Raw genomic sequence first — 22,414 nt, 5'->3', positions numbered from 1 at the left:
TGGAGAGAGCGGTGGCTCTCTGCCTCTCTTGCGCTGACACACGACAGGACGGCATGCTTCGTGCTCCAGCTTCGGCTGGCATTCGTGTGTCTGTGCCGTTCCCATGCCGTTCCGCCGCGAGGAGTTCGCCTGAGTTGACGGCTTCTAGTGGTCGCCAGTTGTTGTTTTGGCAGCGTGCGGTTCGGTCGACGGGTTACATCGCCTTCTCTCCTCTACCAAAATAAAGAGGCGCCAAATTCACTCAGTTGGCCAATATCACACGCAACTCAACGAGCACGAAAGTGTTTGCCAAACAATATATGTAGATTGCATATTATACTGTAAATATATGTATGTATAGGCGGAACTCGCTCAGTGGCTAAAGCAAACATTCAGTGCCCCCGATCCGGAGAATTTCAATCGATCGCGTCGGTAGAAAAAGAGAGCGAGAACAGAAAGAGCCGGCTGTTGGCTTCAGTCCTCACATCCTCACCCCCGAACACCCCTTGATTTTTGGTGCCGCGTGTGCTGCAGTACTACACTACCACAAACTACAAAATATACCATACAAACGGACGCCAGGTGTGCTAATACATAGTTTCAGTGCCTTGGACTTGGCCGATTCTTCAGATATTTTGGTAACCCATCGGTTTTTGTTTTGCTGCATTCATTCGCATTTAAGGAGTCCCTTTTCAAGGCAAATCCCAAACAGCTGTCACTCCGAATATTGCCAAATGCCTCCTCATCGGATCATCAGAGCCGCGTAGTTTAGTGTAAATCGGCATACAGTGTACATTACTTTGTGAAATCTACTGCTACAGTTGCGAAAATGTCGGCAATCAACAGTCGTAATCAGAAAATGGAACAACAGGTAAGCCCAACACTCCTTTTTGGGAAAATAATAAGATCGATCCTGATTCGTCGAACTTCTATATTATGTTCAGTCTTGGTTAGGCAGTTGGATATTTACACGGTTTGCCAATATTATTTTATTGAAATAAAGTTATTAGGAATGTGGAAAATGTGGATATACCCTTTTAAAAACATCAAACACTTGGGAGGAATCATTTGAGCAATCGTTTAAACGACGTGTTAAATAAATATGAACTAATGTATCAAGCTTTGTCATCTGCAACATCATCCACTTTTCGCGATTCTCCAAACCGATAGAAAGATCAAGATTATATTCAATAGGAATTGGCCTTATCAATAGGAATAGGCTGTAGTCTTTATTTTCTAGCTGAAATAGAAAGCTAAGGTGTATATTTGTTAGCATAGGGTGACTAACTCAGTAACTCTTACCTTTTGGCATTCCCTATTTTAAAACCTTTAAAAAATGTTCCCTCATATCCATTGTCATTGTTTCCCCGTGATAACATCACAAAATAGCTTTCCTTCTACCCACAAAGTGGCTAAACGAAACCAATAAATCCTATACTATAACAAAACCAATTTGTAGATACGAGTGCTATTAAAGTTTGGCTTTGCCTGAAATCTTTAAGAACAATTTTCATTTGACCATGAATCACGGCAAGTTAGCACTGCCATTTTAACTCTTCCAAGCCGACGACTCGTGAATGTGGTCTAGAATCAGGAAAATCCTCTCCTTTCTTGGCAAGTTTGGGCAGCCCAGAGCAATCAGCACCAGCCCAAAGGCAACCATCAGCCGGCATTGTCCGGAATTGTTCAGTTTTTACCCTCGAAGCTGACCGCTCTAAATGAGCCACATTTTAAGGCAAAAAAAAAAGAGAATGAAACACCCAAGTGGCCCAACGCCTTTTCCAAATGGTTTTGTTGTGCCCGATTTCTCGTGGCCAGGTGTTCGTCTGTTGTCCTGGCAACGGCGTCCAAATAAATCGAAGCGAAGCTCCGGTGGTGCAGTTGCTGCAGTCCGATTCGATTGTCATTGGCCCTAATTATGTTGGGTGGCACGGAACGCCCAAGCAAACCGCCCCACCAAAAAGCACCCTCCCTCACCCACCGCATCATAAATCGAATCCCTTCGATGTGGTTGAGTTTGGCTGCCAAGTGTTCGAGGTTCTGGGTCCTTCGAGTTGGTTCGATTTCGTGCCGCGTTGGCTTATAAAACATTGAGCAGCTATTGACAGCTTCTGTGCATGGAAGGACATTATGAAAACATTATGGCAAGTAATTTCAGCTACAAATGAAATAGCTTGAAACAAATTGTGCTTGCTCAAAAATAAAAAGCATCTAAGGAGCGGATTACATTTTGATTGAATTTCTAAATTTAATCATCTCACAAATTCCTATGAAATAACACATTTGCGATTACCATTTCAAAGGAGTTTCTTTGAAAAGCGTTTGCTTTATCACTGTCATTTTCAAATACGAGAATAAATATGATAAATATTCACTTGCTGCGACAAGCTCATTTTCCTTGCACGATAATCTTTCTGAACAGTTGTGTTGGGTCATTTTCTCGAGCTTAAGCCAACACAAATTTATTTCCGCCATAAAAAAGAGAATGTAGCACAAAAAAGGAGAGCTGTGGAGCCAATTTACACTTGGCATAAATCAACTGCAAGATATATGGCAGTCAACTCATAAAGTGCTCGCTAAATGTACACAAAGGATTAATAAAGTCTTCGGCCTGGACGACCACTAACCCACAATGTAGTAGCCTTTCTTTGGTTGGTGTCCTGCGTCACTATGGGCAACTGCACAGACACACATATACAAGCCCAAGCAGACAGGACACCATAGTATCTAGTATCCCTATAGGGACACAGACAGACAGCCAACTAGAAATATACACAATACCATTGTTTGGCATTGTTTTCGTGTTGCCATCACCCGTGGAACACCATTAACCGAGGGCACAAAATCGATTCCCGGCTGGTGACGAGTACTTCAGCTCTGCGAGGAACTGAGCCACAGGATAATGCCCAGTAATAAGTCACTACTGCCACATATGAATATAATATTTGCTTTCCGCAAGTCGCCTTAGCTTTTCCTCACGCATACCGTAAAAAGAAACATTTCGTCCAAAAAAGGATATGACGCACCGCCTTTTCCTAATAAGTTATATGCGTACATTAGGGTGAACCTCACGCTTTAAACGTGATTATTACATTATAATTCAAACAGAAAAGGGATATTTTCTCTAAATTATCAACTTTCATTTCATCAAATGAACTAGTTTTATTCGATGTAGTTAAAAGATACATTTTAATGGTCATATTTCTAGCATTGAGGATATGGTCCACCCTCGTATATTAGCCTTGCTTCATTTAGCTTTACGGCTTTTGCTTCTTGTTTCGGCCCTGTAATTTGCTTTCTGTTGCTTCAAAACCGAGGTTCTTGACCCAACGAGATTAAAATACCGGCTAAAACCAAATCGAATTTACCAAATTTTCGCCTGGCAGCCAAACACGGTGGTTTAATATTTAATAAGGATACGACAAGGTATTAAATGTGCATTTGGAGCTGCCACTATGAACTGATTGATTGTTTCGGTAAGAGCTGTATTATTTGACTTCTGTCTCAAATGACCTGACAAAATAAAAATAATAACAGAAACTTTTTGATGAACAATTTTCTGGTAATTTTCCATGGTTGACAACAGATAATTTAGAAAAAGGAAACTCACTTCCATTAAGGCCAAAATTATATGGAATCGAAAGACATCCTGCTATGTTTTTGATTTATGAGACGTTAGGCACCTAAAATCCCCAACGATGTTCAATGAAAAGCCCAAGCTGCATTGGACATGCATCCAAATGAGTTTAAGCCAAGGGGAAAGCAGAACCACTCAGGTTACCTAAAGAGCGATTCATTTTCAATTAAAGCCAACAGATTTTGACACATATACTAATAGCTGGCAATAAATTGCAGGACGAAAGCGTTCATAGCTGTGCTGAAATTTCTTTTCAACAGCTCGTTTTTCAGTTTATGTCCCTGCCATTTTCATTTGGCTAAAACTGCAGTTGCCAGTTGCCAGCTTAGTGGACAAGCTGCAAACTCCAATTTCGTTTCCCATTGGGGACTTTAAACTTTTCCCGGCCGAAGGAAGGACATCACTCAAATGCTGAAAAGTATTACGCAGAGAAATTGTGGAACATTTTCGGGTTTACCCACAGGAACATTAAATTTAAACAAAAATGAGGCTACTAATAAAGAACAATCCTTAGGTATACACAACTGTGTATTGCGCCAGTGAAAATATTATGATGCGCCATGAACAAGGCATTAAATTCCATTTTTCTGTAAAAGTGACACCATTTCAAATGCAAAATAAAGCGAGCCAGCTACTGTGACATAAATTAGAAGCTTGGGAATGTTTCGTCGTCCTTGCAGGACCTCATTTCATTTGCAGATTTCATTAACTGCAATTTGCTGGTGCGTCTGCATCCGTAGGCGGCAAACTTGATTCAATTTATCAGACACAAAGTTTCGGCGTCACCATCAGCCACTCTGGCCACAGTTCCCTATACACAGGATTCGAGGAGCAGCAGCATCCTGCATGTGGCAAATTAATTACATCCCCGCGAGAACTGAAAACTTTCGGCACACGGGTTTTGCCACCTAAGTGCAGCGGTTTTTCCGATTTCCCAGGAAAAACCAGTTTATTTCATTCCGTAAATAAATACATCTGCTTTAATTGGCAAACTTGTGGCGGCTCCCTTTTCGACTTGCATGTACATATGTTATAAGGAAATATTTTGCAAATATATAGCCACAATCAGTAAACTGACAATGGCCAATATTGAACAAAGAATTGCAATAAATTAAAATCACACTTCTGAATGTTCACTGATAAACGTTTTAGCACACTGAAGTTAGCCGTGTCAGGTTTTATTTTACAAAATTACTAGCGTTAATAGGTACACACATTCACAACACTTTCATTTAAGCAACTGCATGGCTATTTTTGCAGTGTATGGAAAAATGACCAATTAAATTGAAATGTCTTTAATCGCCTTTTGCCCAGTGGTTGTGTATTGCGGTCCGCTGTCACACGTGTGGTTTGATGTAGTTTGCTGTGGTTTGCTGCGGCTTGCTGCGGCTGCTGCAGCTGAAGCTGCAGCTGACAGTTTGCAGAGCTCACGTCACTGATTAAGTGGTCGGGTGGTCTGTGGCTTATTCTTTCCCAGGTAAAATCCATGTTGTATATAGCCCAAACCTGCAACTCCCATCAAGAAGTCCTTATCCCGGGATTAACTTTCAGTCCAAAAAGGATGTGCTCCTAATTCTGCGCTTAACACTCAACAAATTGATTACTTTGCAGCCTTATTTAATATTAATGCAAATTCTGTTTGCCAACAACAGGGGCGATTATTTGCACTTGTCTTTTTCAATTGCAAACTAATTAGGCCATTTATCTGGTCGGTAATTAAAATGCATAAAGGTGTGGATTGGTAAAATCCAGTAATGGCATTTGGCGAAATGAAAACGGCACTCGAAAGGGCAGTACGAAATTAAAAGCAACTGAAGGATACGTTAATACAAATGGCTTATTTAATAACGTTCACTCGGGCAGAGAGAGGAAATCGTTGACTTTACTTTGCTTTATTACGAAATCTTGTCTTTTCAGCTTGCAATGTCCTTGCTGGAGTGCCCTTCATATTCAGTACATTCAGGTGGGTGAGGGAAGTAAAATGGTGGAACAGCATTTAGTGGCCTTTCGCCATTCACTCAACTGAGATTTTTCCTTGCCGCTTTTCTTCTTGACAAAACGCACAAAACGAAAATGTCGCAATGGACCTTAATAGTCAGATTATTCCTTGTTGCCATCTTGCACAAGTCGCCAGATTTATGACACTTGCTTTTTGCCACTTTTTTCCACTTTTTGCGACTTTTACCCGGAGATCTCAGCATTTTCAACTGCTGCATGAGAAACTGCTGCAAGCCCAATTGAGTCAGCCACTTCAATTTGAATTTAAATCAGACATTTAAAGTCGCAGAACGAGACCAGAAAAGGCAAATCCAATTACCCTGGCACTTTTGCTGTTTGGCCATGTTGCGATGACTTTTGTAATATTTATAGCAATTTCGGATCTCAACATTGGCAGTCAGGGACAGCCCTCTGGGCAAATATTGTTTGCAGCTGTCATCAGCAAATACCAGTGTTTATTCAATTCGATTTGCGTTTATTTTGCAAATTAATTTGCCAGCTTGAGGGGAACTGCTTGAGCAGCCCTCGCTGTGTTGAGTGTCCTTAGCCTTAGCATTTCGCCAAACAAGTGGACAGCCAACGGAGTTGTAAGCTAATTAAATGTTCATCATACGCCCCGTTGGCCGTCGGCAATGTTAAACACCGGCACTCAGAGCTCCACTGCTGTCCCTCATTAGAAATTTAATTAAAAGCAGCGTGGAAAAATCATATAAAAATTCTGTTTTCATTTGGGTAATGAATTTCTACTTTGAGTGTCCACTTCAGTTTCCGGTTTAGGTGGCTAAATGAAATAAATTAATTCCGTTTATAAAACTGTTTATTGATTTAAAAATAAACAGCGTTTATTTAGATTGCTTTCACTCGAGCAAAAAAGTTACCAACAATTTGCATACCACCAATAATTTAATTGTATATATTTCACTGTTATTTAAATGATTTCGCACTTGCATGCAATTAAGCAAAAGTGGTTCGCTAAATTGTTTACAATTCGAAAAGAAATAAATTGATGTGATATTTTTCCAATGACAGCTTGCATATCGATCTGGTTAATACAAGGTAAACAGAGACATAAAAGTACTATTTTCATCGAACTAAACACAATGTAAATTTAAATTAAGTGTTCTTATTCTGCGACAACTGAATCCACAATAATAGTCTACTTCTTAAATGAAGACATTTTCCGCCAGCATCGTGGATGAACCTATAAAGTCAAGGCACCCATGAAACATTTATTGCTGTCGACTTTTCGTCGCTAGTAGCGAGTATTTGAAATAAAATGCCGGACGCCCGGCATTTTCCCTTCAGGCAAATTCAAGCCTTGTAAATGGCAGTAAACCCCACATAAAAGCGAAAAATCATCGAACGACTGCGGAACCGGGCTTTCCCGTCCGTTTTGAATCTCTTGTGGCTTTCCGGCTTTTCCCCCTGGCTGGCCATGATTGCTTATCCGCTGTATTTGGCTTTAAGCTTCTCTTAATTACAATTTCAGCGCATTTTTTAGCGCCGGCTCTCCGGAGATTTGTGCGTTCCGATTCCAAGGCAAAAAAGCTGCCGACATCCGAAATGGCACTCCCCTGAGTTGCTGCCGAAAAGGCTGTAAAACACTGTATTTATTTTATAATTTCAAAGAGAAATAAGCAATCATATAGTTGTGAAATGTTGCCTTTCCGGTCAGTAACTTTTGATGGCCCCGCGAAGTGTGCCACAAAGTGCTTTATCGTTGCCCCGCTGGGCAGATTGTGTGGCATCTCATTTTCCAGGCCTCCCCGCTTGTTTTGCGGCTTGCCTCTTTCATTTTGATTTTGATTGTTTGCCGGGCCCAACCGGGTGGGCCCCACCACATCACCACCACCAACACCCCCTCTGCTGGCGGCTAATTGAGGTTAACCTTAAAACGCCCGAAAGCGAGAACTTAGTGTCGCCTTGACCAACTCTATGCCAAATCACCACAAACCTTCCACAGTTGAGGCACAATTCCCTGGAATAATTAGTGGTAATGCGGTTAAATGAATTGGTGTACTCAATTAGGTTCCATTTGTTCATTGCTAAGCCTAATCATAGCCCAAAGTATCTTGTTAAGTTAGAAGGCACAGCAATCTATTCTCAGAATTTCAGACTCATTTAGGAGACATTGAAAGCCATTGATTATAAGTTCCAGACTTTCATATTCATTTGCATAAAGTAATTCAAATGAGTTTCCGATTCCGATGAGGAATCAATTCCCTACAAGCTATTAAACAAGCCGGTGGTAAGGGGTCTATCCAATGACTCAAGTCTGTCATAAAATAAGAATGAATGGCTGAAGGTTTTCCAGGAAAAGCGGAGAACAGTGGTCAAGGCGAGTCCTCAACTTTCACCTTAATTACACGAGCCGCAAGTGGAAGGCCAAAACTCAAACAAAGGCGCTATCATTGAAATTGGAACGCAGTCGGTCTGTCAGGTCGGAAAAATCGAACCACTGCATGTGTGTGGGCTTGGAAGTTACTTAGTTAGTCCCACGGAAGGAACCCAACGCAATGGGCACTCGTCCTGCCTTTTGCTGCCCTTTCCAGTTGGCCTTTTCCAGCGACAAGGCAACGTCCTCGTCACTCATTCGCCCATTCATTCATCCATACGCTCACTGGGCCATTGAGGCATGTTAGCGTTCAGGTTGGATTAGCTCGATTATCGTTGCGTTCCTCATGGGGCACCACTTCGCCACCCACCTCCATTACTCCCGTTGGCTTAGTTTTTTGACTAGCTTTGGCGCTTTGATTGCATGGGTGTGCCATTTAGCTTTCACTAGGGAAGCCATCGCTTGGGTTTTTGCTTCAAAGATACTTTATTTATCCAACACTGCAAAGTGATTAAATTCGTTTTTCAATTGTTTAAGGCTTCGGGGGCTCGAAGTAGAGGTATTTTTATTTTAAATCAATGTCACGTATTGGTGATTTCTCTTCACTTTTTTGCGAGGCTACAACTCCTGTCACTCTTCCCTGAATTGATTTCCGCGTAATCCACTTCAGCCCCTTTCAACTGCGACTCTGACTGGGTGTGTTTTTATCGATTGAGTGGGGCATTTGCACCCTTTTGCGCCGCTTTTTATTTGTTTGTTTTGACACTGAACCACAAACGCAATGAGAGCCGTTGGCAACAGAACGCCCCTTGTCATGTTGCAACAGAACTCAACGATCCACGTGTCGCATGCGCGATTGCATTTCAATCAATTCCTTTGCACATTGTTTTTGCCTCAGAGAAGAGGTCTAATCTCTTTTTTATGCACCTGCCGCTGACAACAACTTATGTATTTCTGTGTATGGCAGGTGCACAAAACAGAGTACAGATTTCCCATGAACATTAATGATTTGCCAGTGACATATGACAACTCTATTGTTCGATTGACCCAGCTATTAATTCAGCTTCAAGGTGAGCAGATTGGCTCTGATAAGACATAATAAATGGATAAAGCAATTTGTTACACAGAAATGCTGGGGAATTAATTGAGGTGTATAATGAAATATGTATATAGAAAGCTTGACGTCCCAGTCGTCACTGAATCCCTTAATGACATTTGCATATTTTAATCGAATTGCGACATTCCTCAGAAGATGGAATTACACTGAACGTGAAGGTCTGCAGCTCACTAATCCATCAAGGACGATGGAAAACTATTCAAAAATGAGATATTGATTGCACACACAAAAAGCGGATTGTGGCGCATTGTTATCGCCTCCTCGTCACTCATATCATCGTCCTATAAGGTGGAAAAAATGCTCAAATGAAATTGCATATCCAATTCCTCTTTGAATGCAAACGGAAGGCATTCGGTTGCACAGAAAGTCGAGGAAAAGTCGTGCAACGTGGCATTGCAGCTGCCACAGCAGCAATAGTTGCATGTTGCAGCAGCAACTTTTTCGAGGAGTTTTTATTGATAAAACTTTGCCGGAGTGACGTTCAGTGTGCCAAGGCAACGCCATCCTGGTGTGAGTTTGTTATCCTGCGTCCATGTTGACATACCAAGTTAGGGTAAGCTAAACAGTTCGTGCGTGCGGACAACTAATTCTGAGGGACCGCCCATCCTTGAGCCCATCAATCAAATTGAAGTAAAATCGTTGTTTATGTATGGCCTTTGCTGCATGATTTATGTGTCACTGCAGTGGCTTGGAATGTGTGAAAACAGCCTACTATCTCAACTGCAGCATGTCGTGGAGATAACTTAAGTCATTCACTTTAAATGGCAGCCTAATAAGTTGCAATGCACCTAATTAGCAGTAGCATGTTGTCTGTCTGTCCCTTGATGCAATTAAAATAATTACTGTCTGCTTAATAGTGTCGTCACTTGATGAATGCCATAGCCACTTTCAAGGATGCGCAATCAGGACTCCGTCCTGCAGATGAAAGGGAAACTTTTCATACTCAAGGCAGCGGGCGCCGCTAAGTAGGCTACAATTTTGCGCTCGTGTTTCGCACGCCCAAAAGAAAAAGCGGAAATGCTGCAGCTGAATGTGCTCTTTCCTCCATCGCTGGCTTGATTATGGCATGTTTACTTAAACACCGACTGTCGCCCTAATCAAATAACAATTAGGTAAAGCCCGCCAAATCTCTGGCCAGTTGCTGTCAGAAGGCACAATGACTTATCATAATTGCAAGCGAATTAGCAAATCCCTCCTGCGAGGCATGTGGCTGAGCCCATTCTCACTCCCTTCCCATGCATATTCAAACCCACGACAGACCTTATTCATTGGCATTGAATGTATTCAATATGTGCTGAAAGCGGTGCACAATGTTCCGCCTCTTCTCCTTCCGCCGGCAGGATCTTCCACATTGCCTTGTGGCTCGTTGATGGCCCCATCCGTCCGGTGCCGCCGGACTTGGCAAGTTTCCCCGTATTCGCATTCGGATTGCCATTTCCCAGTTACCGCAATCAGGGGCGCACACAGACCATTTATATTGAAAGTTTCCAATTGGCTGGAAAATGCCACAGAAGATTTTCACAATCCCTCCCTCGCTTACGTTTCGGTTTACTGTCGAAAAAAGGCGAATTTCTTCGGCTAAATTACAAAAGGAAGCAATATATATAAACTCAGACCAAAGCCGATTAAGTTGAGAAGGTTGGTCAACATTCATTTCACGTGGATTATTCCCTTATGTTCAGGAATGGACGCTTACGACTGTTATGAAATAAATACGAGTAACAGAAAGGGTTTAAAAATTGGATTAAGTGACTTTATTATTAGTCGAGATATTAGTTGAGATGTATATGTTAATAATATTCCCTCCCTTTTGAGCCACACTTATTAGCACCACATGTGAAGAATGTTTATTCCCCACATCGTATTTATCTTAAGCTCCTCCGCCGCAAAGTCTGCTGCCATTTGTCACATCCTTTTCGCAGCAACTTTGTTTATATTTCGCACAGTTTTGTCACCTTAAGGAACTCAGCTCTTATATCCAAGGGATTTCTGCCAGGACTTCACCGCACACAAAAACTTTAGCCCCAAAAAAAGTGGCAAAAAAGAAATATTTCGTATGCAACAGGAATATCTTAAGTCCAGATTTCGCAGTCATTTTTGGGAAAGCAAATTTATCTAGCCAAGAGGCCACACAGAAGAAAGTTATATCTCATAAGTAGCAAATAAATATGTGCGAGGGATGTCAGGAGCAGAAAAAGGGAGAGATTCATGAGCGGCCAGAGGATTACCATATTGAACCAGGGAAATACAAGCGTAAACCGAAGAACGACTGCCAATATACCACGAACTTAACTGGGGAATCGAACAGGATGTGCTCGTCCTGCGTATGTATGTATATTGCCCAGGACATGTACAGATGCAAGGCACGTCTAGAGTCTATGTGTGCATGTAGGGCATTCATTTAATACGCACACATTACGAGAGTCCTTAAAATAGCTCACTTTTTGGCGTACTTTAAACTTTAAGCGGCTGCAGATGCGCGTTCGCCATTCAACCATTTGAAATACGTGGAAGGCCGTTGGCTGAGTGATGAAACAAAAGACCTGGCAAAAATTTCGGCTGAATGCCTTCGAGATTCTCTGCACTTTTAAAAGGTCTTTCAGCTGCTTCGTGGTCAACAGTTTTTGCCAGACAATGGCTTACGACACACTTTCATTAATTAAAATTTCTTGTTAACGGCTCCTTTTTGCCACTTAAGCTCATTTCAATTTAGCTTCAAACTTGGCGCACTGCGTCGAATAAAGCGGGAAAAACTATTGAATCGCTGAAAAGTTGCGTTGCATTTTTTGCAATAAAAAAACATTTTTGTAACTAGTTGCAGCTGTGTGCAATGGATGAACCAAAACTTTTGCAATTTATGCACTTTTATTCCCATATTTATTCGCATTTTTGTACGCACAAGCATCACTTGAGCACACACACACGCAGTAGAAATATGATTTTAGATATTTTATTTCTATCCCTGCACAGAATTGGAATTTATTATTTATCCCTGCTCGTTACCTGTATGTTCACCGCCGTAACTTTAAATTATTGGAAAAATGAAGGGAGGGGATTGGGAGTTCGTCCGGAGTTAACGACGCGTGTCGTAATTGGAAAATGCGGTTTTTAGTATATTGGTAATTTCCAGGAAAATTTTTCCTCCTTCCTTAGTGTTTCTTACTTGCTTATAAGTACGCTCCTCTCTGTCTTTAAATGGTTATGGAATGTTGTATTATGAAAGATTTGTGGCCTCGTTTAAGTGAATTATTCGCAGTATTCATTACGAACGCCATGTGGGTGAGTAAAGGCAAAGACCAGATTCATTAATATTTGGCTTGCCAGCACCTTTGGCTTTCTACACCCGCCTTATTCCATCTTCAAACGTTGTGGGAACAGCCATCGGCCAGATAAGGGGGAATCTATAAATGCACTGGGAATAATTACGGCATGTTCTTAAAATTTAATAATAATAATGAATCGTGAGTATAGTGCTCACATTACTTTGCACAAGCATATCAATATTGAAAAGTATTTCCTAACATCTTAATTGGATAAATAGGTACTTCTAGTGTACGCCTGAAGTACTTTCATAAGGTATTCGTATTCGTATTCGCATTCGCATTCATACTCCCGTGGCAACAATAGCCATGCAACCAATTCACTCTTCGCCACCTGCCAACTCTTTGTGTGCCCCGTGCAAACAATTCTCGCCGGGGACTCGCCGGGAAATGCGGTACATGTGTGCACATGTAGATCCTGGGAATCGGGAGCCAGTGGGGGTAGGGCTACTGGCGGGCGAGCACATGCCACAGTGGCATCTGATTTGACCCTTCTACGGGGAGCGGGCTCCCGGCTGTTTGCTCAATCTCCCGATGCAGGTGCAGGAGCGTGAACAGGAGCTGCCGGTGGGGACAGGAGAGGACGAAGGCTGAGGCATCTGGCATGGTGCCTTGGCACTAACGAGTGAAGTCATGGACTTTCCGCCTGTCAGCCCGCTCTTCTCCATGGACACATACATATGTATGTACATGCCGACGTTCCGACACCCACAAATATGTAGAACAAAGGATGAGAGGCGCCGCGGGATGTGTTACTTTGACTTCACGGCACAGTAACTTGGACCACGTTTACCCTGGTCGGAAAACGTAACAAATGTTTAGTTAGTTCGTTATTAAATGAATTTACGGACTGACAGGAACAATGACCAAGAATATATGCTTTGCGTTCTTACCGCTTACAAGTACATCAAGTTAAAAGTAGACACTGATCGTCCTTTCTAATGATATCTTTATAGGACTAGCTATCTCATCCCTATATTACTTGCCATTGTGTAATTGTAAATTATAATATTAATATTATTTGTGGCAAATAAACTCTTTATAGAAATGGTATTCAGTACGTTGTGGCAGCGTTGGCTTCGCGATTGTTTTCTAATCCTTTTCTCTTGTTCAGTCACTTGCCCCGCGTCACATTTCATTGCATACTTCCAGGCGCCCACACACACACTCACGCATACAGGACACACACACATGCGGCAGTCAATGTCGTTTGTTGTTTGTTTTTGGCTTTTGTTGATGTTCTTGTTATTGTTCGGAATTCCACAACAAAGGGGCAGGCAAAGGGGGAATTACAGTAGAAATGTAACTAATTTGCGCCCGAGGATCTCATGCGTCTCGAATGGTCCTTGGGAGGATTTGTCGAGAGTTAACAACTTTGTAGCCAAGGAATTTACACTTGCCAGGTCCCCAAAGACGGAAATCAAAGTGCTTGCCAACAACATCGAGCAAAAGAGGAGCTGAAATATGCGCCAGGAGGCCAAAAGGACGAAGGCAAGCCAGGCCGCAGCAATTTTCTTGTTTCCATTTGTTGCTTTTCCTGTGGTTACCCAACATGCAGATGCGGAGGATACAGCTCGTAAGCCTCCGATGCCAATTGGCTACGTGTAAACATGCAAGATAGGAGCCTAAAGACAGATATACATTCCATCTAACCTAAATAGTATGTTATTTACATGAGTTTCTTAAAAAAAAAATGATTCTAGAGCCCTGGTTATTAAAAGTCCTGAACCCTTATTAGCGATAAATATTTTCCATGGATTTTCTCTAGGTGTATAGGAATCCTCAAAAATAAATTGAACCTAGAAAATTTCTCTGCTTTCGTTCCAAATCCCAATGACTCAATGGAATTAATTTGCCTTCTATCCAAGCCGGAAATCGAGTTCACCTGACCTTAAACGCAAAGCTAAATTGCAAAAAAGAGCAGAGGAAAAAGGACCCATTAAATTTGTATTACAACCTTATATTGAGGAGCATGTTCAGTCATGTGTTAATCTATTTGCGAAACCACACACATAGTGAAACATTCATGAGTGTGCCAAATGAATGTCGAATACCAATCTAAAGTTGAACAGTTTGCCGAACTTTTACCGGCGGAAGTTGGCCATCGTATAATTTTAGATGCAATTTTATTTGCAGCCACAACTTTGTTTCAATTTCATCGCATGTTGCCATAGATATGCTAGTCAAATTTATGTTTTATATTTCACACGCTGCATTTATAAGTTTCTTTGGGAAATGAGAAACAACTAACCGCAATGTCCGACACTTAGTTTGACTTTTCTCAACAAACTGCTGTTTAAAAACTTTTCTAGCAAAGCGTTTTGTTGCACATAGCCAAATCCATAAACCAATGTCCGCAAGAGCTCTTTATCCCAGTTTGGTAACACATTTAAGTAAAGACACCCCAAGCCACATCCTCAAGTCCAAGTCCTCCACATTCGGATGGTGTCTCCATTGTGAGGGAACAATGCGAACATGGTGCGCCCGACATGGTCATGGCTTATGGCTTAATGAAGCGAGCACGTAAATGAATGTCAATATGGCCAAAACCAACAAGGGCAGCTGGAGCAACAAATAACCGGATGGAGATGACCGACATTGTGGGCGGTCAAAGGAGCAGGCGAACTGATGTTGATGCCCCTCGTAATAGTTGCCACGCAGCTTTGACACCACGCCTTACACTTCGGGGGTTAATGGCCGGATCGTGGAGATAGCCAGGCTATATCTATTCCCTGTGGGCCAGCCTGAAAATTGATGAACATTTTTCCAGCCCATCGGTAATTCGATTTGGTGTGCGTGCGTGAATTTAGTTGGGCGATACTCCTCTAGTCCTCTAGTGGAGCAACCCATGCGAGAATCTATTAGATTCTATTGAAGGTTTGAAAAATTAGCCTGCGAGAACTCTACACTTGGACAGAAAACTTTCGGAAAAATATTTAAAACGTATAAATAAAGTACATTTTCAAAATGCGGCAATACTAATGGATCGAAGGATAAAGTGTACTGCAGATTAAGTTTCAGTGAACTGAACTGTCAATGAAGTGAACATGCTATTTACAAATCAATACTTATTTAAGGTTTTTATATACATAGGCTGGACTGTACGTCAAGTTACCATGTAATTTGGACATTTTTGCGCATGTGTTTGTTGGCTGTCGGCTTTTTGGCATGCGGAAGCTGACTTAAGCCGCTGTAATACGTGCATATAATCCTTTATGCCAAAACACATCAGCAGCAAGTCCTTGCCAACTTAAGAGCTGGATGATGCCGATGAAGGGGTGGGGAGGGGGATTAAGGGGTTGATTTGCTTGTCCTGGCTGTTGTGGTATTTGCAAGCAACAAACAAACAAACAAGGGGCGGCGACAGCAAAAAAAAAACACCACAATGTTCGTACGGCTTGCTGACGCTCTCAATTTCCTTTCGCTGTGCACGGGGCGTATGAGTAATCATTTTATTACGCGACCCCCAAAATTATGCCACACACCGAATATCAGTTGCCAGCACAGATGTCGACCTTCCGTAATGAAGGTGTGTGTGTGAGTGTGTGTGTGGGTGTGTGTGTGTGGGTGCTCTTTGTGCTCGTGTCTTTTATTGCGACCGAGACCCCTACATAACGTATACGCAAATTTGCCTGGCCCCAAATTAAAATAAATGCGCTAAGCACGCCCAAAAGTTGCTGAGAAACATTTGCACATTTTCTCGTTTACCCAAAGTCGTTAATTTAACTTACCGCCTAAAATGCCATTGTGTGCGAAATTGAAAAATAATAAAACCATGTATTAAGAGAAGGATTACGGCTCAAGTATATGAGCTTTAAGGCAATGCAGTTTCACGCCGAATGCCTTTGAGTTTATAAGCTGCAAAGACTTATGGCGATGAAATAATTATATACAAGTAGTTAATACTGAATTTGGTTAGCTTGGAACGATCTCAAAGTCTATATAGACAAGTTGGGTCTAATGCAGCAGCCAGAAGCGAAACTTTATGCATTCGCTGTTTTATAGTTGTTATTTATGTCAAACCGTTAACGAACCCCTGCAAAGAGCTCGTGTTCTACGCTGCTCCACTTTGCGTTTCCAAGTTTTTTGCCCCACCAGCCCACCGGATCTGCCCAAGGCGACGTCACTCGTTTTTTACCAGCTTCGCATTTCCCCCATCGATTCCCGCGTTCTGTTTAGTACGTGCTCACGGCTTTGGTTGTTTTTCCTGGCAGCCAACTGATTTCAAATTTTCAGACAATCCGGCTGTTTGCCACAAAATGAAAAAGGGGGACACCTAGTAAACGTGTCACGGAGGACGGTCAGCTTTGAGGCTGGAGCTTGCTGCAATCATTGGCCATTCCGATTATTGTTCTTATTTCAGAAGCACCTCTGATTTTCCAGCTCGAAATCCAGCTAGAAATCCAAGCAATGCGATATTCCTAATTGAGCGCAGCGGATGAATTACACGGACGTTGACAAACTTTCACCATGTAAATTGCTCGACTGGGGGTCAGCCACCACATAAGGGGAGATCTGTGGTTTAGTTTCTGGTTTGTGGTCTCCGTATGTAGCCATTCCAATCCATGCCACGCCACCCCATCCAAAAGCCAGTTCCAGTTCCACCCGCCGAAGGTGAAGCTTTTGCGCAACACTCGAAATCAAATTCATTTAAACTGCCACCGTTGATGACGATGACGTGGACGCCACCCCAAAGCTTTCGCATCTAAATCCGTATCTGTATCTGTGAATGAATCCGTATCTGTATCGGTAAGTGCACGAGTTTAGGCACACGTGCATGAACAGAACGGGTTTGACCGCCGGCCCGACGAGACGGACCTTGCTAGCACGCCGTTACTTCGATATCGCGGAACCTTATCATCTCGGGTACTCGAAGATGTGCCCAGTGCCATAAATCTCGCCCAGTGCTAGGAGGTGGTGGTCAGACGCCTAAGCGCCAGAACACCCAGAACACAGTACCACTTCGTTCGCCGTCGAGGGCAGACATGTCGGTGTCCTGGTCGAAGACTTTCGTGGCTTTCACCGTCGCCTGGCTCAGTGCCCTGTGCCTGCTGCCCGTGGAGACGTTCTGCGACACCTCCTACTACGAGAAGTACTACGCGGCGCGGCGCTACGTGCCCCTCAAGCGGAATGCCCCGCTGCTCTTCAACTTTACCCTAACGCTGTCGTATGAGGTCCACCTGGCTTCCTTCGAGCGACTCGCCCTGGTGGGCAACCTGCCAGTTCTGGGCGCCTGGCAAGCGGGACGCGCCGTGCTGCTCAACCGGACAGCAATCCTCAATGTTTGGAGCGCCTCCGTGGAGATACCGCAGAACAGCAGCGTGGAGTATCGCTACTTTGCCGCCGCCGTTGGCCAGAGTGGAGCCGTACAGATTCGCTGGTGGGAGTCGCATGTCCAGGCCAGGGCCTTTAACACCACCAAGTTCAGTGGCAATCGCAGCGATGACTTTGGACTTATAGGCGATAAGTGCCAGTTGTCGCGTGGCTGGCTTCAGGACTCTGGCAACATCCTGCAGCTGAAGTTGTTCCGCGAGGCGCTGCGTTTGGAGGAGCAACCAGAGGTGGGAAAGCAAAAGCTCCGCCTGCGATTGCAGCCCGTGGATCCGAAGAGCCTAGCGCCCATCCTCAGATCGGCTCGCGCCAATGTGGAGTTCGTGCGAATGGCGAACGGGAACAGTAACCTCCGGGGGCAGCCAGAGTACGGTGTGCCCTACGCCGCCGGTGACATCCTTATGTTCCATGTGAACGTGGAACAGCTGGATCGAGTGGCTTACCTGGTGGAGGTGTATGCCGAACAGCCGGAGGAGGAACTGGTCCGACTTCTCGGATACTCGCACCTGCTGCACACCTCGTTCCCCGGTACCGAAGGCAAAGTTTCCATCGACCTCATTTCGCCGCTTTGGCAGCGCGTGGTGGGTCAGCTGCACATGGAGTACCTGAACATCCGGCCCATGGAGAAGGATGGCTTCGATCTGCGCACCAGCTTCGCCAACTACTGGCGCTCCAACTGGACAGCCCTGGAGATTGGCCATCGGGGATTGGGAAAATCTCTCACGGTCACCACGAATGCGGCTCCGCTTATCGAGAACACGGTGGCCACCATGCTGGCCTCCGCCGAAATGGGTGCTGATCTCGTCGAGTTCGATGTTCAGCTGACCAGCGACCTGGTGCCCATCATCCACCATGATTTTTCTATTCGCGTTTGCATTGACTCCAAGACGCCGACGAGCAAGGATGACCTAACAGAGGTGCTGCTAAAGGACATATCCTATGAGCAGCTCAAGGATCTGAAGACGTACCAAATCGTAGGCAACAAGATCGTCGAGTATCCCGCGCACAACAATGTGGAGCCGCCGGAGCAGCGACTTTTCCCCACCTTGCAAGACTTCTTTGAGCGGGTGAACCTGTCCACCGGATTCGACATCGAGATCAAGTGGCCGCAGCAGAAGGCCGATGGGCAGTTTCAGAGTGAACAGACGCTGGACAAGAACCTGTTCGTGGACCGCATCCTGGCGGTGGTTCGGCGACATGGCTGCGGCCGACTCAATGTGATCAAGAGCTTCGACGCGGACTTGTGCTCCCTACTGCGCTTCAAGCAGCACATGTACCCTGTGCTCTTCCTCTCCAGCAGCAAGGAGAACGTCTTTAGCGATCCCCGGACCAGCACCGTGGAGCAGAGCGTCAACTTTGCCCAGGCCTTCGATCTGGGTGGAGTTTCACCCAACGCAGTGTTCGTGAAGGCGGATCCGGGAGTGGTTAAACGGGCGATGGCTCAGGTGCCCATCGTCCTGCTCTGGGGCTCGGACCTGAAGGACCGGGAGTCCATCGACTGGTTCCTGCAGCAGGGACCCACTGGAGTCATCTACGACCGCCTCGACCTCTGGCTGGGCGCCAACAGGACGAGTGCGTTCGAGGCGGAGCAGGATCTGCCCGGCTTCTTCCAGCACCAGTGCGATCCGGCGCCCAAGGAGCGCGAGGTCAACGCCACCATCGAAAGCATCCTGAGTAACGTTAACTTCCTGTAGTCCCGATTTCTGTAGATCCCCAAACGATATATACCCCTTGCAATAAAAGGTCTAAAAAGGATGTCTATCGAACATTTTCTGCAAAGGGAAAGGCGAATTGCTCTATATTATATTATATATGGATTTGCTTAGCAAGGGCACATTTCCTTATTAAATATAAATAATATGATGCAGCGTTTCTTTCGTCCTAAGAAGCAGATGGAAAAGAAAAGCCATTAAGCTCGGTGTATTTCACTTGATTTATATGCGCAATTTCAGCGCAACTTTTGACAGATACGGCTTTTGTTTTCCCTGCTGATAAACATGAACGTGAACTTGAAATTTAAATCTTTAATGAAATCATTGCCATCAACATCAGCATCAACCGCTGTCCCACATGTCGTTCCACATCCACTTCCATTTGCATTCGAATTCCCACACTCCCCACACCCATCCAGAATCCACTGAGTGGGATGGATAGTACACTATGGTGGTGCTGATGGATCAGCTTGGTTCTCTCTGCTTTTGTTACCCCCTCGGGATGCTGGGCCAATTACCTGCTGAGCGATTTGCATTTTTTCCGGAGGGGATTAGGGGTATCCATGCATATGCAAATATTGTGGCATTTATTGCGGTTATTTATCCGCTCCGTGGGTGTAAATTCTGTTCCAGCAATTTGTTGCAACTTGAAACTGGGCCGCCTAATTGGGTTTTCAGAAAATCTAAAATAATTGCCACCGTGCCTGCCAACATTTTACTGCGTCTTATCAGCAAATTCACTTGAAATCGCAATAAATCTTTGATTTACTATCTTGTTACCATAGCTGGTTCGTAATCTTACTACTGTTTGTAATCTGTACGATTGTTGAGTAAACCATATTTTCGGTTTATCTGCTTGCAGCGCCAGCTGATGGAGGCCTACATACGGCAGAAGAGGGCCTCGCCGGGAATGGTCCAGGCTAGCGATCTGCAGATCAACCGGCCGATGTCCGGGATGCGCAGCAACAGCCGGGAACTGCACGCCTACGACGGACCCATGCAGTTCATCAGCTCGCCGCAAAATCCGGACCAGATACTCTCCAATGGCAGTCCCGGGGGCATCACTCCGGTTGCCATGAACACGAGTCGCAACCACTCGAACAACATGCGCAGCCTGAGCACCATCAACCAGGAGGGTAAGTGGCCGTACACTCGAAGAAAAGGTATTTACTTTGCTTACAGTCAGCTTAGGATTCAGAAACCTAGCACTAGCAACCTAAAACTGTTGCTTAGTTTTTCTGTACTCAAACATCTTAATCAGTTTTGATTAATTTAATCTTGCACTTTTCTATTCAGCTGATCTTATAGAGGAGATCTCATCGCACGAGTTGGAGGACGAGGAGAGCAGTCCGGTGACGGTGATTGAGCAGCACCAGCAGTCCGCATCCCACAGCGCCAACTCGACGCAATCCCAGAAACCACGTGCCCGCCAGCATTCCTTCAGTGACAATCTGGACGAGGATGACTACACCAACCGCAATGTGGCGGGCGCCGCTCCAGTGCGTCCCGCGGGCATGGCCTCGTCGCCGTACAAGGACGCGACGCTGGAGGGCAGCAGCAACGGAACGGGGAACGGAACTGGTGGAGAGTCCGAGGGAGATGTCATCGGCAACATCGACCAGTTCGTGATGCAACCAGCGCCACAGGGAGTGCTCTACAAGTGCCGCATCACGCGGGACCGCAAGGGCATGGATCGCGGTCTCTTTCCCATCTACTATTTGCATCTGGAACGCGACTACGGCAAGAAGATATTTCTGCTGGGAGGTGGGCTATTGTTACTGATCCTCTAAAGAGGTGTCTAAAATTTGATGCACTTATCAGGTCGCAAGCGCAAGAAGAGCAAGACATCCAACTACATTGTCAGCTGCGATCCCACGGATTTGTCCCGCAACGCCGATGGCTTCTGCGGCAAACTCCGCTCCAACGTCTTTGGCACATCCTTCACGGTCTTTGACAACGGCAACAAGGAGAGCACAGAGAGTCCTAGACTGGACTTGGCCGTTATTATTTATGTAAGTCCACAAAGGCACCCCAATAGATAGCCAGCTCAATGTAAAACTTATCCACAGGACACCAACATCTTGGGATTCAAGGGGCCACGCAACATGACTGTTATACTGCCGGGCATGACTGAGGATGATCAGCGTGTCAAGATCAGTTCGGCGGATCCCAAACAGCAGGGCATCCTCGACCTGTGGAAAATGAAGGTGAGATGGTTGTGCTAAGATTTCAGAAAACCCCTAATAATTTCTTGCAATTTATAGAACATGGATAATATTGTGGAGCTGCACAATAAGACGCCAGTGTGGAACGACGAAACCCAATCGTATGTGCTCAACTTTCATGGACGCGTCACCCAGGCGTCGGTGAAGAACTTTCAGTTGGTCCATGACTCCGATCCGGAGTATATAGTGATGCAGTTCGGCCGCACCTCGGAGGACGTCTTCACCATGGACTATCGCTATCCCCTGTGCGCCATGCAAGCCTTCGCCATAGCCCTCAGCAGTTTCGATGGCAAAATAGCCTGCGAGTGAGCTGGCTTGGATCCTCGGGTTGGCCCGTTGCCTTATGTACAGCTGATTATCTGGAGTGCGGATCAAGTCACTCCGGGCGGATTATTGTTGAAAATATTATCGCAAATCTAGTCACTCGAAGTCGGGTTTGGTAGAACATCGTTGAAATGAGTAATGTAGTAGCTATCAGTATACAGTAACGTATATTCAGAATGTGCTCACCGATTTTATAAGTAAATATTTAGGACAGGTCCTACAACTTTGTAAATCTTAATGTGCCCCTCTAATGATAAGTTAGTTCACTTGTAAGCGAATCAGAGTAAATGTCATTTAAAGTAATATCAGTTTTATAATCAGCATATAGCAACAAATCAAGGACTAATGTAAACTATTTAAAATGCCACTACTATTAGTCAGTAAGAGAGCACTACTAACTTGTACTAAGCTCTAAATAAATATAAAGCTATTGATC

General features: G+C 44.4%; 2 protein-coding genes across 3 annotated transcripts; both read left to right on the top strand.

Moving 5' to 3' along the window:
• The first annotated feature begins 97 nt into the window (after window positions 1-97).
• On the top strand, window positions 98-22,414 carry LOC6547821 (protein king tubby). Of its 2 annotated transcripts, XM_026980840.1 has the most exons (7): window positions 98-617; window positions 677-850; window positions 20,292-20,565; window positions 20,726-21,193; window positions 21,251-21,441; window positions 21,499-21,636; window positions 21,694-22,400. In XM_026980840.1, exons 2-7 carry the CDS (start codon window positions 809-811, stop codon window positions 21,961-21,963), a joined length of 1,383 nt encoding a protein of 460 aa, XP_026836641.1. In that variant the 5' UTR covers window positions 98-617; window positions 677-808; the 3' UTR covers window positions 21,964-22,400. The 2 variants fall into 2 exon arrangements, with proteins under 2 accessions (XP_026836641.1, XP_001975008.2); XM_001974972.3 differs by having other exon boundaries at window positions 98-850; window positions 21,694-22,414.
• Window positions 17,172-19,472, top strand: LOC6547820 (glycerophosphocholine phosphodiesterase GPCPD1). Its single transcript, XM_001974971.3, has one exon. The coding sequence runs from the start codon at window positions 17,372-17,374 to the stop codon at window positions 19,409-19,411; it is 2,040 nt and encodes a 679-aa protein (XP_001975007.1). The 5' UTR covers window positions 17,172-17,371; the 3' UTR covers window positions 19,412-19,472.

This window comes from Drosophila erecta, unplaced genomic scaffold, assembly GCF_003286155.1.
Source record: "Drosophila erecta strain 14021-0224.00,06,07 unplaced genomic scaffold, DereRS2 tig00000092-arrow-pilon, whole genome shotgun sequence".
Lineage (NCBI taxonomy): Eukaryota > Metazoa > Arthropoda > Insecta > Diptera > Drosophilidae > Drosophila > Drosophila erecta.
This window is presented reverse-complemented; position numbering and strand designations above follow the sequence as displayed.